The sequence below is a fragment of the Delphinus delphis genome, chromosome 16 (assembly GCF_949987515.2).
Source record: "Delphinus delphis chromosome 16, mDelDel1.2, whole genome shotgun sequence".
In the NCBI taxonomy this organism is placed as follows: domain Eukaryota; kingdom Metazoa; phylum Chordata; class Mammalia; order Artiodactyla; family Delphinidae; genus Delphinus; species Delphinus delphis.
Genome location: NC_082698.1, coordinates 5,021,339 through 5,034,771, shown reverse-complemented (window position 1 = coordinate 5,034,771; position 13,433 = coordinate 5,021,339). Strand labels below are relative to the sequence as shown.

At 42.6% G+C, this 13,433-nt stretch overlaps 1 protein-coding gene across 2 annotated transcripts in view; it reads left to right on the top strand.

The window, feature by feature from the left end:
- DOCK1 (dedicator of cytokinesis 1) overlaps positions 1-13,433 on the top strand; it is a 527,045-nt gene that overhangs the window by 446,304 nt on the left and 67,308 nt on the right. For both annotated transcript variants that reach the window (XM_060033849.1, XM_060033848.1), the window contains exons 34-37: positions 3,384-3,469; positions 3,656-3,812; positions 9,987-10,027; positions 11,496-11,586. In XM_060033849.1, coding sequence (XP_059889832.1) covers positions 3,384-3,469; positions 3,656-3,812; positions 9,987-10,027; positions 11,496-11,586 — 375 coding nt within the window. The remainder of the gene's footprint in view (positions 1-3,383; positions 3,470-3,655; positions 3,813-9,986; positions 10,028-11,495; positions 11,587-13,433) is intronic.

Below are 13,433 nucleotides of genomic sequence, written 5' to 3'. Positions count from 1 at the left end.
TAATAGCAACCTTCTGGAAAGCCCTATCTACGTGGCCTCTTGTGTTTCATATTCTCAGAGGGCTGCTGGTATCAGATGCTTAGAGACGCTCTGCTCAATATTTTAAGTTGGACACCCTGTGGATCTTTTCGAAGCAATATTAGTGTTTCAGAAAAGAGAAGAAGAGATAATGATTTTGCTTATCACATGACTGAGCCTCTGCTACCTTTTGAGCAACACAGTAAACCCTTGCTAATTTTATCCTAACCATAGAGAATCCTTTTGCAAATTACCAGACACCATGCATTTACAAGTAAGATAGTAAGCATAATTTTTATAAAACCAGCTCTCCTCTCTCAGCAGAGCTACTTTCTCCAATTTATTTGGACAGGATCATTTAATCCTGATTATGATAACAGTTCACAGCACAGGAGCAAACTGATTCTAGTGTATTCTGTAGAAATTAACGAGGGCCCTAGAATTCGAGGCTGGCTGCAGATCTGTGGAATTGAATCCTTGCTGATAAACGGAGTAGAGTTGCCAGGTGTTTGTGCAAATTACAGAGTTTAGACTAGAGGTTAGTAAAATTAGAATCAGCTGTGTTCTTCTGATTTACTTACCATTCATCCGCTCTTTTTAGAAAACGTTAAATTCATCAGTCAAAATTTGATAAGCAGCGTATACTTTAAGGAGCTGGAGCTTCCTTTATTGCCCTTGTTTGTGACAGTGAGGTTTGTGTGGAAGCAGAGAAAACATGCCATTTCCAGAAAGTAGAGCCTCCCAATGCAAATACCGTCTGATTAACTAGAGATGAGCAGTTTGAAACGCCAGTGTGTGCTTGCCAGTGTTAGGATAAGGTATGTTTTTTTCTTCATTCTCTAAGCCTTCTTTGTTGTATGCTCCTTAAACGTGTGTGGAATGGAATCATATGTTTTAATTAAATTTAGTCTTATTTTGTCTCTCGATTATTTCTTCTGAAGAATCAGCACTCACCACTTAATATTTGGCATTCCCATCATGGGAGATGGGGCTGCCAACGTTTGGTCTAGTGGCAAGCCATCTCTCTTGTGCTAGTTTCCAAGAAGAACCGCCTTTTGCAGAATTTTTTTCTGTAAGGAACAGAGTAATAGCGGGTTAGTATCCAAAGGTTGTTATTATATAGTAAAAGTCCTTATCATGAGACCTCAGGTGAACAAAAAGAAAGCAACTGATGCTTTCTTCTTCAATAGAACTATGATTTTTTCTGTTCCTAAAATCCCTGAACTTAAGCCCAACAGAATCAAAGAGGGTGTTTATCTGGGGGAGGAGGCAACGGAGCAGAGAATTGCAGGGATTCACTGAAGTCCTAGTTTTTGTGATGTTGCTGAGTCCTTGATGTCAAGCAAGAATCAATACTTCTCTCCAGTCCTGCTTTAAGCCTCTGTTTCATCTGTAGCGTGATGAAATTGTGGCTTCAGGCAGCGTGCCCCAATCAAGGTCACGCTCTGAGGCCCCTCCTTGGGTCTCACCAGCCCCCTTGCCTTCTGCTTCCCAGGGTCCACAACCAGCTGACACTGCAGCAGCTGTGCCCTGGGTCCCCAGTGCAGTAGACGGTGCCTGGTGGACCTGTTACAAGCACTTCGATGAATGTGTTCACCACTTGGCTTGTGTGGCCAAGAGAACAGGTTGTGTCTTAGCAACCTACTGGCCCACTCCTTTGGGGCCCTGTTCAGTCCTCCCCAGCTTCAGTTTAACACCAGCTCTATCCAGTATATTGATGTACACATAGCACATTCACCCCATTAGAGCGTCCATCTCAGGTGCTGTCCTGGGGGTTGGGAACACAGCAGTGGCCAAGAGAGAAGAAAATTCTTTCTCTCACGCAGCCTAAATCCTTAAGGGATCCGAGTAATAGTTGCCTGGGGAAGCAACGTCTGAGCATGTATTTCACAGGGATCCCACTAGAGATGATCATACAAAGTGAAATAAGTCAGAAAGAGAAAGACAAATACCATCTAATATCACTTGTGTGTGGAATCTAAAATATGACACAAATGAACCTATCTACGAAACAGAAACAGACTCATAGACATAGAGAACAGACTTGAGAGGGGTGGGGGAGGGAAGGATTGGGAGTGTGGGATTAGCAGACGCAAACTATTATATAGAGAATGGATAAACGAAAAGGTCCTACTGTATAGTACGGGGAACTATATTCAATATCCTGTGATAAACCATCATGGAAAAGAATATGAAAAAGAATATATATATATATGTATGACTGAGTCACTTTGCTGTACAGCAGAAATTAACACAACATTGTAAATCAACTATGCATCCATAAAATCTTTTAAAAAAAGGGATCCCAGAGACCCTTGCATACATGCCATGGTCTGCTTGCTTTGTGAACCCTGAATTCAGCTGTTGTTTCCTTCAGTTCCTCCTTTGCCCATCTTCTTTCGGTTCAGTGTGGGTCCCTCCATCTCTAGGGAACTAAAGCTCTTGCAGCCCCTTCTTCCTACCAGGCCCACATCCATGAGTAACTGCAGGACCCCCTTGCAACAGGGGCACTCACCTGGCCAGAGTCCCAGTACCGAGGTGGCTCTGAATTCTGCCAGGGATGGGGGACTGGGCAGCGAGGTTGGGGATGCATGTCCATCATTATTGCGGTAGTTATTTCCAGCCTGATCGGCCATGGGGTCCATGACCTCTGTGAAAACATTTTAGAGAGTCTCTCTTCTCCAGAATTTAGAGTTTTCCTGAAAGCATGAGACAGAGAGACCATCAGTTGTGAGGATCCTTTCCCACCATGATATTCCGGAAGTCTCATCAGAAGCTTTGGGGAATTCGAGGAAAGGCTTGGGCTGGACCTTTTTGAGGTGCCTGCTGCTCTGTCTGAAAGGCATTGCCCCTCTTGCTTTTTATTCTGTTTCTCACCCAGGGTGAGATGTTTCGCTGGGATCCAACAAGGAGTGGCAGGGAAGTGGCCCTTTCCCTGTTTTCGGATTGCAGAGAACTCTGCGGGCAAGTGACACAGCATCTGTTCTTTTCCAAGAACCAGGGAGCTATTTTAACCGTTACTTGTTCATAAAGATGCCGTTTGGGATGTGTTTTCATGTTGCTCCTTGATTTTTCTTCCCTACAGTTTCCTTGTCTGTCTTTCTCTGGCTCTTTCTCCTGTGATCAGAATATGCATCGAGGCTTCATTAACCAGGGAAGGAAATGAAAGATTCCCTCTGTGACAGGGGCTCATCAGAAACCGCCAGGAGTTCAGGAAGGACAGCTCTTAAATGAGATCAGGCTTCAGAGGTGTAGGGCAACTCTCCGATGATGGTCTGTCGGCGATTTATGTATTATTGACGCTCAAGTCACGAAATGAAATATCCACCATGCTGATCATTTACGCTTTCTCTGTTTAATTATAGTTTGAAAATGAGATCATCACCAAGCTGGATCATGAAGTGGAAGGAGGTAGAGGCGATGAGCAGTACAAAGTGTTATTTGATAAAATGTAAGTGTTGATTAACAGTGGGATTTATGTCAGAATAGAGACAGAGAGACTGTAATTAGACGACAATGAACTCTGTAGCCCAGAAATAATTAAAAAGTGTTAATAATGGAAAATATTTTAAATTGCACCTAAGTCAAGTTTCTTTTGCTGAGTGTGATTAACAAGGTGTGTGTGATTATTTTTCAGTCTCTTAGAGCACTGCAGGAAGCACAAGTACCTCGCCAAGACGGGAGAAACTTTTGTGAAGCTCGTCGTGCACCTGATGGAAAGACTTCTGGATTACAGGACCATCATGCATGATGAGAACAAAGAAAATCGCATGAGCTGCACTGTCAACGTGCTGGTGAGTGAAAAGTTAAATACCCGGTCTTCCCAGGAAGCCGGAGATTGAACCAGAAGTTCAAAGCCTTGTGAAAGCTGTGGCCACGGAGCTTTGCAGAGCAGGACACAGCCTGTTTCCTTGGCTGTGGGAGGGAAGGAGGAAGGAAGAACTGTTTGCGTATCTGCTTTAAGCACGTCAGCAAAATCGTCTTCCTTCTGGGTGTTTTCACGCTGTTCTTCCCCTGGTTCAGAATGATGAGCCATCTTATTCTGTAAGCAGGGGAGCACCCTCACTGATTACAGATCCTAAATGTTTCATTACCAGGGGACTGTAAACATGTCCCGTAGTGGGTCAAAGGGTGGTTTCTGAAAGGTCACACATCCTCATCCTCAGAACCTGTGAACGTGACCTTGTTTGGAAAAACAGGCTCCTCGCAGATGTGATTAAGTCAAAGATCTTGAGATGAGACCGTCCTGGATTACCCAGGTGGGCCCTAAATCTGATGACAAGTATTTTTTTCTTTTTTTTTTTTTTGTGGTACGCGGGCCTCTCACTGTTGTGGCCCCTCCCGTTGCGGAGCACAGGCTCCGGACGCGCAGGCTCAGCGGCCATGGCTCACGGGCCCAGCCGCTCCGCGGCATGTGGGATCTTCCCGGACCGGGGCACGAACCCGTGTCCCCTGCATCGGCAGGCGGACTCTCAACCACTGCGCCACCAGGGAAGCCCATGACAAGTATTTTTATAAGAGGCAGAAAAGGAGAAGACAGAGACCCAGAGCAGAAGACCACGTGAAGAGAGGGGCAGAGATGGGAGTGACGTGGCCACAAGCCAAGGAGCACCTGGAGCCGCTGGACGCTGGAAGGGGCAGGAAGGAAGCTCCCCTAGTCCCTTCAGAGGGCACGTGGCCCTGCCGACCCCTGGGTTTCAGACTCAGGCCTCCAAAACCGAAAGAGAACGCAGAGCTATTGTTTTAAGTCCCCGAGGTTGTGGTAATTTGTTATGGCAGCCATAAGAAACTCATGCGTGGCCACGTGATGGCTTGGGTGAACTTGACCACTGCCATCCACTGGTGTCTTGCACAGCTGCTGTCACTGTGACATGGTCAGGCTCTGTGGACATTGGTTTTTGACGTAGTTGTGGTACGTCAGGAATGCTTCAGGGCGATGAACTTCTAGGAAGCTTTACGACAAGCTCAGCTGCAGGGCATGGCTGGTTGGCCTCCTGGCTCTCAGGAACCACGTGACCACAACATCGGGCTCCAGAGCTCTCTGCATCTCTCTGCATCTTCCTCCCCTGCTGCTTCCTAGAAGCTAGATAAGCAGACTCCTGGCCCTGGTAGTGTTTTCCTCAATTTCCCCCGCCTGTCCCAACGCAGGAATGCAAGGAAACACTGTGCCTGGTTTCTTCTCTTTCCTTCTCTGGGGTGTCCTCCCCACCACCTGATTGTTGGATAGCGGGTGGTTGCCCTGCCCTGACTTCCCCCATTTGTACGGACTTGTAGGCGGTTTGAGCTTATGGGAGTGGACTTTTGTGCCAGGAGGAGCAGGCCACATCATTCATTGTTGAAAATCACCAGAGATGTTTGGATTAAAAAGATAAACAAAAAGGAATATTTTTCACCTTCCATCTACTTCATTGTCAACACCGAATCTGAGCTTTGCCACGACGAGCCGGCCGCTGAAACTTCCAGAGCAGGTTTTATTTGTTTTTTTTTTTTCCTTGAAAATCTAAACACAGGGCACTTCTGGTTTCCGGTCCAGTATGTAAAAGGGGCTTGGAAGTCGTTACTCCTATCCTCACCACAAGAAAAAAGCTGGCAAACTGAAAATCAACAACTCTTCTTCGATCCACAGGGAAAACGCCTGCTCCCGAAACTGTGATACGGAGAATCACAGCCTCCCGAAGCAGAAACTAGCACTGGAGCTGGTACTGGACTCCTTTTACCCAGTACATCATGGCCACTTTCAACATAAAATAACAAGGTGTCTTAAAGGAAAAAAAAGACACAGTTTGAAGAGACAGGACATCACAGCTGGACTTGGACATGGCTTTAGAGGTTTTAGAATGATCATACTGGGCACTTAAAATGACCATGATAAATAAGCTAAGGGCACTAACAGAAACAGTAGACATTATGGAAGAACAGGTAATATAAGCTGAAAGATGGGAATTCTAAGAACGTATCAAAGAGAAAATGCTAGACACTTGCAGAATGAAGAATGCCTTTGGACTTATCAATAGACTGGACATGGCTGAGGAAAGAATCAGTGAGCTTGAAACATCTAAATATGTTTGCATGTGCATCATAAGGGTCGAGGGCCACTGTAGGAGTTATTGGCGTCCATCCCTGAGATCTGGCCCACTGGCTATGTTTGCCTCTCCATCCACCTGTAGCCTGACTGTGCTAGGGCGGCAGTGAGCTCTGCCCCAGGTAAGGGCCTCGATCCTTTGCTCAGGAACGAGCCTGGCCCTTGCTCTGTTGTCTTCCTGCATTCTTGCCTCTGTCCGTAGGAATTTATTTTGATGATGCCAGTGTGGTTAACACGAAATAGAAATCAGTGTCTTTCTGCAGGAGAGAAACAGAAACCTTTTCAAAAACATTCCCGACCACGGACATGCTTTTCTAGTGCCACCTCTGAGCTTTAAGGGACCCAAAAGGCCCATTTGTGTCCAGAAGGAAGAATTATTATTACGTCGATTAGGTTTCCACCTTTGATGCTTGGCTACTGTTTGTTTCAAGCAGGATCTTTCATGCTCACCAGGATGCAAAACCTAGTGGAGAAATGGTGACAGGCTCTGAATGGGGCCTTTTATCAGAATCAGACTCAGAATCAGAATCAGAATCAGGGTCAGAAAAATAAGGTCCTGTGAGGACACCTGAGATCGTAGTTCCTGACGTTATGGTGTGTTCCTCTCTCATCCTGAGATTATCGGACATCATTCACTTCCTTCAGCTTGAAACATCCTGAATCATTCTAGGAAGAGTCAAGTGTTCTATTCTTAACTGTTTCCTGGGGAGGATAAGATGGATCCCAGACTATCACAGTTCTTTCATTTAAAAAATAGAGATCTATGGATTACAGAGAACAAAAACGGATTTTTACAGATAGATGTTCTGTCTCTTAATATTCACTGCCAAGAACATTTCATCATATCAATCTATTTCTAACTTCCGGGTCCCTTTTTACCTTTTCTCCTGGTACTTTTCTTGTGAAACAAATAGAGTTTCATAGAAGTGAATATGTCTGTCCATCTCTAGGTGAGTATGGATGTATAAACATACATCTAGAAACATACAAAATGTACTCAACTGATCACTAAGCAGAAATCCCCTTGAAATCCTAAGGTTAAAAAATAAAGAACGTAAGATTTATTCATCAATAAATGAATGTAAGCTCATTGCAAAATTTCCTTTAAAACCAGTGCTTTTTTTTTTTTTAAATAGAGTTAGTGGAACGTTCTAAGTTGTGTGGGCTCGTTAATGTCCTACTCTTCCTATCACGTAAAAAGCAAATTAAAATTAAAAAATGAGAGACAGGGGCTGTGATTCTGCCCAGCGGCCTAGTCCTTTAGACGTACCTCTGCAAGCAAGTCTGCATGTGTACTGGATCATGGTTCCCGCTAGGCAAAATGCGTATTTGTAATTAAGTGGCATTTCATCGTCACCTCATAATCATGCAATGTTTAATTACTGGTTCACGATTTGTTGTGTGTCACCTGGCTCTTCTATGCAATTATCAACATATTCATACCCAAGAATGGTAGAATCATTGTTTTACAGACATAAGTTAGGTCCTTCATGGCCCCTTTACAAGCTAATTAAGGTGGTTCCAACTAGAATTCTAAAACTCTTAGGATGTGTCTTAGTTGTGAAGGAGTACAAAATTGAAATACAGTGAAAATGCTTGCGCTCTGAAAGATCAACGCATAGCACTGGACTGGAATTGGAGACCTAGTCCCAATAGGGTTGCTTGGACAGGTGTCAGCCCTGGTGCGGAGAGGCCCACGGGGGGCGGGAGGATGCCCGCAGAGCCCAGAAGTGGGGCACCGAGCAGTGTGAACTTTTACATAAAGAAAGAAAAAGTTTTATAAAGAAATTGGGATTTGAGATGAACGTCCTTCAGTTCTAGGGAGGCTTTGAAGTCCTAGGCAGGGAATAGAACGCAGAGCAGGCAGGGAATAGAAGACACTTCCGTATCTCGGAGAGAGGGAGGAAAGTCGCATGATATCCCCGTTGTGAAATTGTAGAGGAGAATGATCAAAAGCTTAGGAAAGGATTAAAAATAGGAGTGCAGAAGAGGGTGGTGTGAAATCGTAGCGTGTAAATACTGGTGAGTTGGAAGTGAAGGGCTCATCCTCTGCCTTTGATGTAGGTTCCCTTTGTTACATCGCTCCGAGCCGTCAGCTGAAAATATCCTCATTACCCAGACACAGCACACGAACCAGAGGACACGCAAATCTCAGGTGCTGCAGAATGTGAAAATCTCGGCGCGTCTTTCTAGACGCGCCCCCGCTTACTCTCTGCGTTTGTTTATGATTTCTTTTCGGAGAGATCAATTGTGGAAGCAGTGTCTTTCTTTGGCTAATGAAATGAAACAGGCTGTTTCATCTTCTTGGGTAATGGCATGCCTTTATGATGGTGCTATTCACTAGTTATCTCAGGCCCCCGTTCTAGAGTTCTGACGTGGTGCGCAGGTGCTAAATTTCACATTGAAAGCGGCAATGGTGTTTGCATGCTTTAGGCCCTGTTAGGTGACTGTTCTGCACCTTTCTGGTGCCTCGTGAACGAGAAAAGATTTTAGAGTGTTCATAGAGATTTTGCATTAAGAAATGTAATTGTAATAGAAATATTTATGCACATCCTGAAAATAGTTTACAATATGTAGAACTAGCCTATTGTTGATAATCTGCTAAGTAACCTTCCTCTTATCAATGCTGTACACGAGGTGTTTTTTAAGCAGCAACCAGTTTTCTCACTGTGTTTTGGAAGGTCTGTCTAGATCAGTGCTTTTCGATGGAAATTTCTTGATAATGGAGGTGCTCTGTATCTACACTATTCAAGACAGTAGCACTGGCTCCATACGGATATTGAGCCCTCAAAAGTGTGTGGCAAGTGCAACTGAGGAAGTGAATTTTTAACTTCATGCAATTTGAATTAAATTGACTTTCTATTTGAATACGTGTGGCTCGTGGCTACTGTGTTGGACATCAGGTCTACAATGCCACGTTGCCTTCTTGTGGCTCTTGGTGAGTGAGGCTAGACCCAGCATGCTTTAAATCATGTTGATGATGCTTATTCCAAAAATTTTTTTTTCGCTTCTAATGAGATTACAATGGTTAAGAATGGTGAAGATATCATATCTTTCGGTAATCCTTTGTTTTAACTGAAAACAGGTGACTTTCAAATGACAGAAGTAGATTTAAGCCATCACAGCGTTTATTTTATTTTTTAATTTTTAAAAATTTGTTGCCAAGCATGTTTTTTGTTTCCTTTTTGTTTTACTGAAATAGAGTTGATTTACAATGTTGTGTTAGTTTCAGGTATACAGCAAAGTGATTCAGGTCTATATATATCTGAATATATAGATTCTTTTCCATTATAGCTTATGATAAGATATTGAGTATAGTTCCCTGTGTTATACAGTAGGTTCTTGTTGGTTATCTATTTAGATGTGATATATATATACACAACGGAATATTACTCAGCCATAAAAAAGAATGAAATAATGCCATTTGCAGCAACATGGGTGGACCTAGTTATTATCATACTAAGTAAGTCAGATGGAGAAAGATATATGATATCGTTTATATGTGAAATCTAAAAAAATGATACAGATGAACTTTTTTACAAAACAGAAATAGACTCACAGATTTAGAAAACAAACTTATGGTTACCAAAGGGGAAGGGGGGGCGCAGGGATAAAATAGGAGTTTGGGATTAACACATACACACTACACTGTTTAAAGTATAGGAAATTTATTCGTTAGAATCACCCCCCGCCAGCCAAAAAAAAAAAAAGTGAAGAACAGTGTAAGGTGTTTTTGCATTTCATGTGAATTCATGGTTCATATCCAAAGATCTGGGTCCATCTGGCTGTGTTTGACACACGTTGAAGAACGGTGGATTTTTAACGTGTATGTGACACCTTTTATAGAACAGCTTTCTTAACACAGTGTTGTGGTTTGATTTTTCAGAATTTCTACAAAGAGATTGAAAGAGAAGAAATGTATATCAGGTATGTGAGCGTCTGGCCCGTCTGCACCCTCGGCCTGTTTAATGGTGGCTGCTTGTCACGTCCGTGCTAAAGAGTGTTGTATAGCCACAGGGGTTGGTCTTGTAGGAACTCGTGGCGGCTCGAGCTTGAATTTGGTGGAGCTCCCAGAAGCATCGTCAGGCCTGGTGCAGTCTGTCCGTGCCGACGCGGAGATATGGGGTGGGGGCATCCTTAGCCAGCTCAGAAGAAAATTATTATTTCACAGGGTTTTTATTCCTTTGGACTGACCCTTATGGCCCTTTAGATCAAAGGCACTGCCACAAATTTTATTGTTGCACCGTAAGCCATGTGATCAAATGAGAAGTCCAGTCTTAACTTATCAGAAATAAGGCAATAGTATAAATTTTCAGTCTCTTCTTACCTGGGTACCAAATTCTCAAGTTTCATACTTTCTTCTGGATTTTTCTCCTTCACTTGCCTTTTTCTCTAGGGTGGTGGGCTATGATTGGTACCCTCTTCTTCTTGGTCACTTTTAGGGGCCAGTGTCAAATTTTAGCAAGATTACCACTTATGAGACCAGAATAATTATATAATCCACGTGGCATTAGAGTTTAATGATGAATCTTAGTTACATTAAGCATTATTTTCTTTCTTTTTTTGTTAAGTCTCTAGTGTATTTATTTGTATAAAGAGTAAACAAAAACATGATTTTCTAACTTTTGATTTCTAAGACTTTTTAACTTTGTCCTTTAAAAACAGTACCATGTGAATATAATAAACCTTGAGGAAAACAATCAGTTTCTTTTATCCAAAATGTAGGCTGTGGTGGGAGGGAGAGAGATGCAAGAGGGAAGAGATATGGGGATATATGTATATGTATAGCTGATTCAGTTCGTCATAAAGCAGAAACTAACACACCATTGTAAAGCAATTATACTCCAATAAAGATGTTAAAAAAAAGTGTATACAAAAAAAAATGTAGGTTGCTTTATATTAGAAAAGCAACTTTTATTTCTTTACGGCAGAGGCATTCTTTTGATCACGTTCGCTGTGATCATTGGAGCTCTTTATTCTTATGGTTTTGTATTATTATGGATCTTGTGTGTGTGTATATTTGGACTCAATAGACATGTAAGAAATCACAATCAAACATTGTGTACTCTCATTTCAATTGCAAGAAAGAAAACTCTGGAAAAGATGAGAAAGAATGAGAGACCTTGAAGTATAATTCCACCTCCTTGTGCCACCTTCAGTTTTGTCCTGAAAAGAGAGGACTTAAATTTTAAAAATATATCTACTGTGTATTACTCTGGTTGGTTTTTCTTAGTGCTTCGTGTACCAGAAGCTTCCAAGGCATTATTCATTGTGAAGATTGTAAAAGGAAAGTATAGAGATGACTTACTGTTGAAGGTAGAATTTAGCTCTTGCAATTCTCAACACAAATTATTTGGTGATGCTTTAAGAATGTACCTGTGTTTTATCGTCTCAGATATTTGTACAAGCTCTGTGACCTGCACAAGGAATGTGATAACTACACTGAAGCAGCCTATACCTTGCTTCTCCATGCGAAGCTTCTGAAGGTAGTAAAACTTACCATATACTTTCATGATCCTGTCGTTATAAATTATAAGATCATTTAACGTTTGATTTTTCCACGACAAATTTCAGTAAACCTAGAACTTAAGATTTTAGGGATGTTGACTTAATGCAGTGACATAAACAAAGATAGTTAAGAAGTACTTTGAGTATAGATTTGGCTCTCCTGAATGCAAATTGGACAAGATGTCAGAGCAAGTTATCACTGAGCATCTTAAACACCCATGATTGGTCTGTCAGCAGTGAGTTAGAGATTCTGTGATTCCTTATTCCTGCCAACAAGACCCAGTAATGCCGGAGGGCGACCTCAGTAAGAAGGAACTTCTGTGGTACAATAGCTAAGAGAGAGGATGAGCCCGCCTCTCATTATTTTATCAAAGAGTGTAGGGACCAGATCATGACTTTTCTCTCCGTGCGTTCTAAGCGGTTGCATTGAGATCTCCTGTTGGTCCATCAGTTCATGTTGGGCTTCCTGCCTGATTCTCCTGGGGGATGTTACCCCTCAGCATAGGTCTGGCATGAAAGCTTTCAGCTCTCAGTGTCCTTTTGTTATTCAGATAGCTTTGGGCATTGGGGTGTGTGTGTGTGTGTGTGTGTGTGTGTGTGTGTGTGTGTGTGTGGCCATAATATATTCATGCTCTCCCCATGTCCATTTTCAGCCCAGTTAGTCATACAGAGTGGACCCACAGTAAATAACTGGGTGGTTGTTTGTATTGATGGATGGCAAGATGGATGTGTGGGTGGATGGGTGGATGTGTGGATGGATGGATGGATGGATGTGTGGATGGATGGATGGATGGATGTGTGAGTGGATGGATGGATGGATGTGTGGGTGGATGGATGGATGGATTCGTGGATGGATGGATGTGTGGATGAATGTGTAGGTGGATGGATGTGTGGGTGGATAGATGGTTGTGTGGATGGATGGACGGATGTGTGGGTGCATGGATATGTGGGTAGGTAGGTGGATAGATGAGGGAATTTCCCGTGTTAGGCAGTGAATCCCCAGCAAGAATCTTCTAGCCCTTGGCCCAGTCCTGAACTCTCCAGTAGCTTGTGTGATATGCATACTCATAAGCTGCTTTAGGGACACTGGAGTGTGGAGATTGACCTTTGCCTGAAAACAAGAGTCCTTTATAAAGAAAACACAATGAGACTCGTTTCAATCTGAATGCCTCATCCGTAGTCATCCATGGTACCCTTTTGGCTTTGCACCATATAAAGCTCTCCTAAGGACTGTCATTTATGAAGATAGAGTTATCAGTTGGGACATCTCGCACCAGCCCTCCCACTTTGAATTCTAATGGCTTTCATTTGTTAGAAACCCAAATTTTAGTAACAAGGTGATTTTGAAGCTACGAAGATATATCTTTTACACCAGGGAAATTAAAATGGGCTTGACAAGCTGCTTGGTCACCCTTACTCTCTCTCATAGTACATAAACTTTTCTACGGGCGTGTGAATGTAAAATAGATATATGGGTATGAAGCATCATTTGTTTAATCATTGCACTTGCTGAGCACAGACGGGGTTATCACAAATGGTACAAGGATGTTTCACAACCCAAATCAGTCGGCCCAATTGCATTATCATTTCCACTGGGGTTTTGAATTTTCCAGTTAGATGCCAAATAATTGCTCTCCATATCTTTTACATCATTACATTTTGCAGTTTGTCCTAAATATGTTTTGATATTGCAGAAAATGTGAATTCATGCTGGTTAATCAGCGTACTAAAGAACGTTACTTGTATCTTTATGAAAATTCTTCACCATGATTGATATATTCTTGTTCATTGAGTAAAAATCCTCAAATAGGGTCTTCTTTTTTTG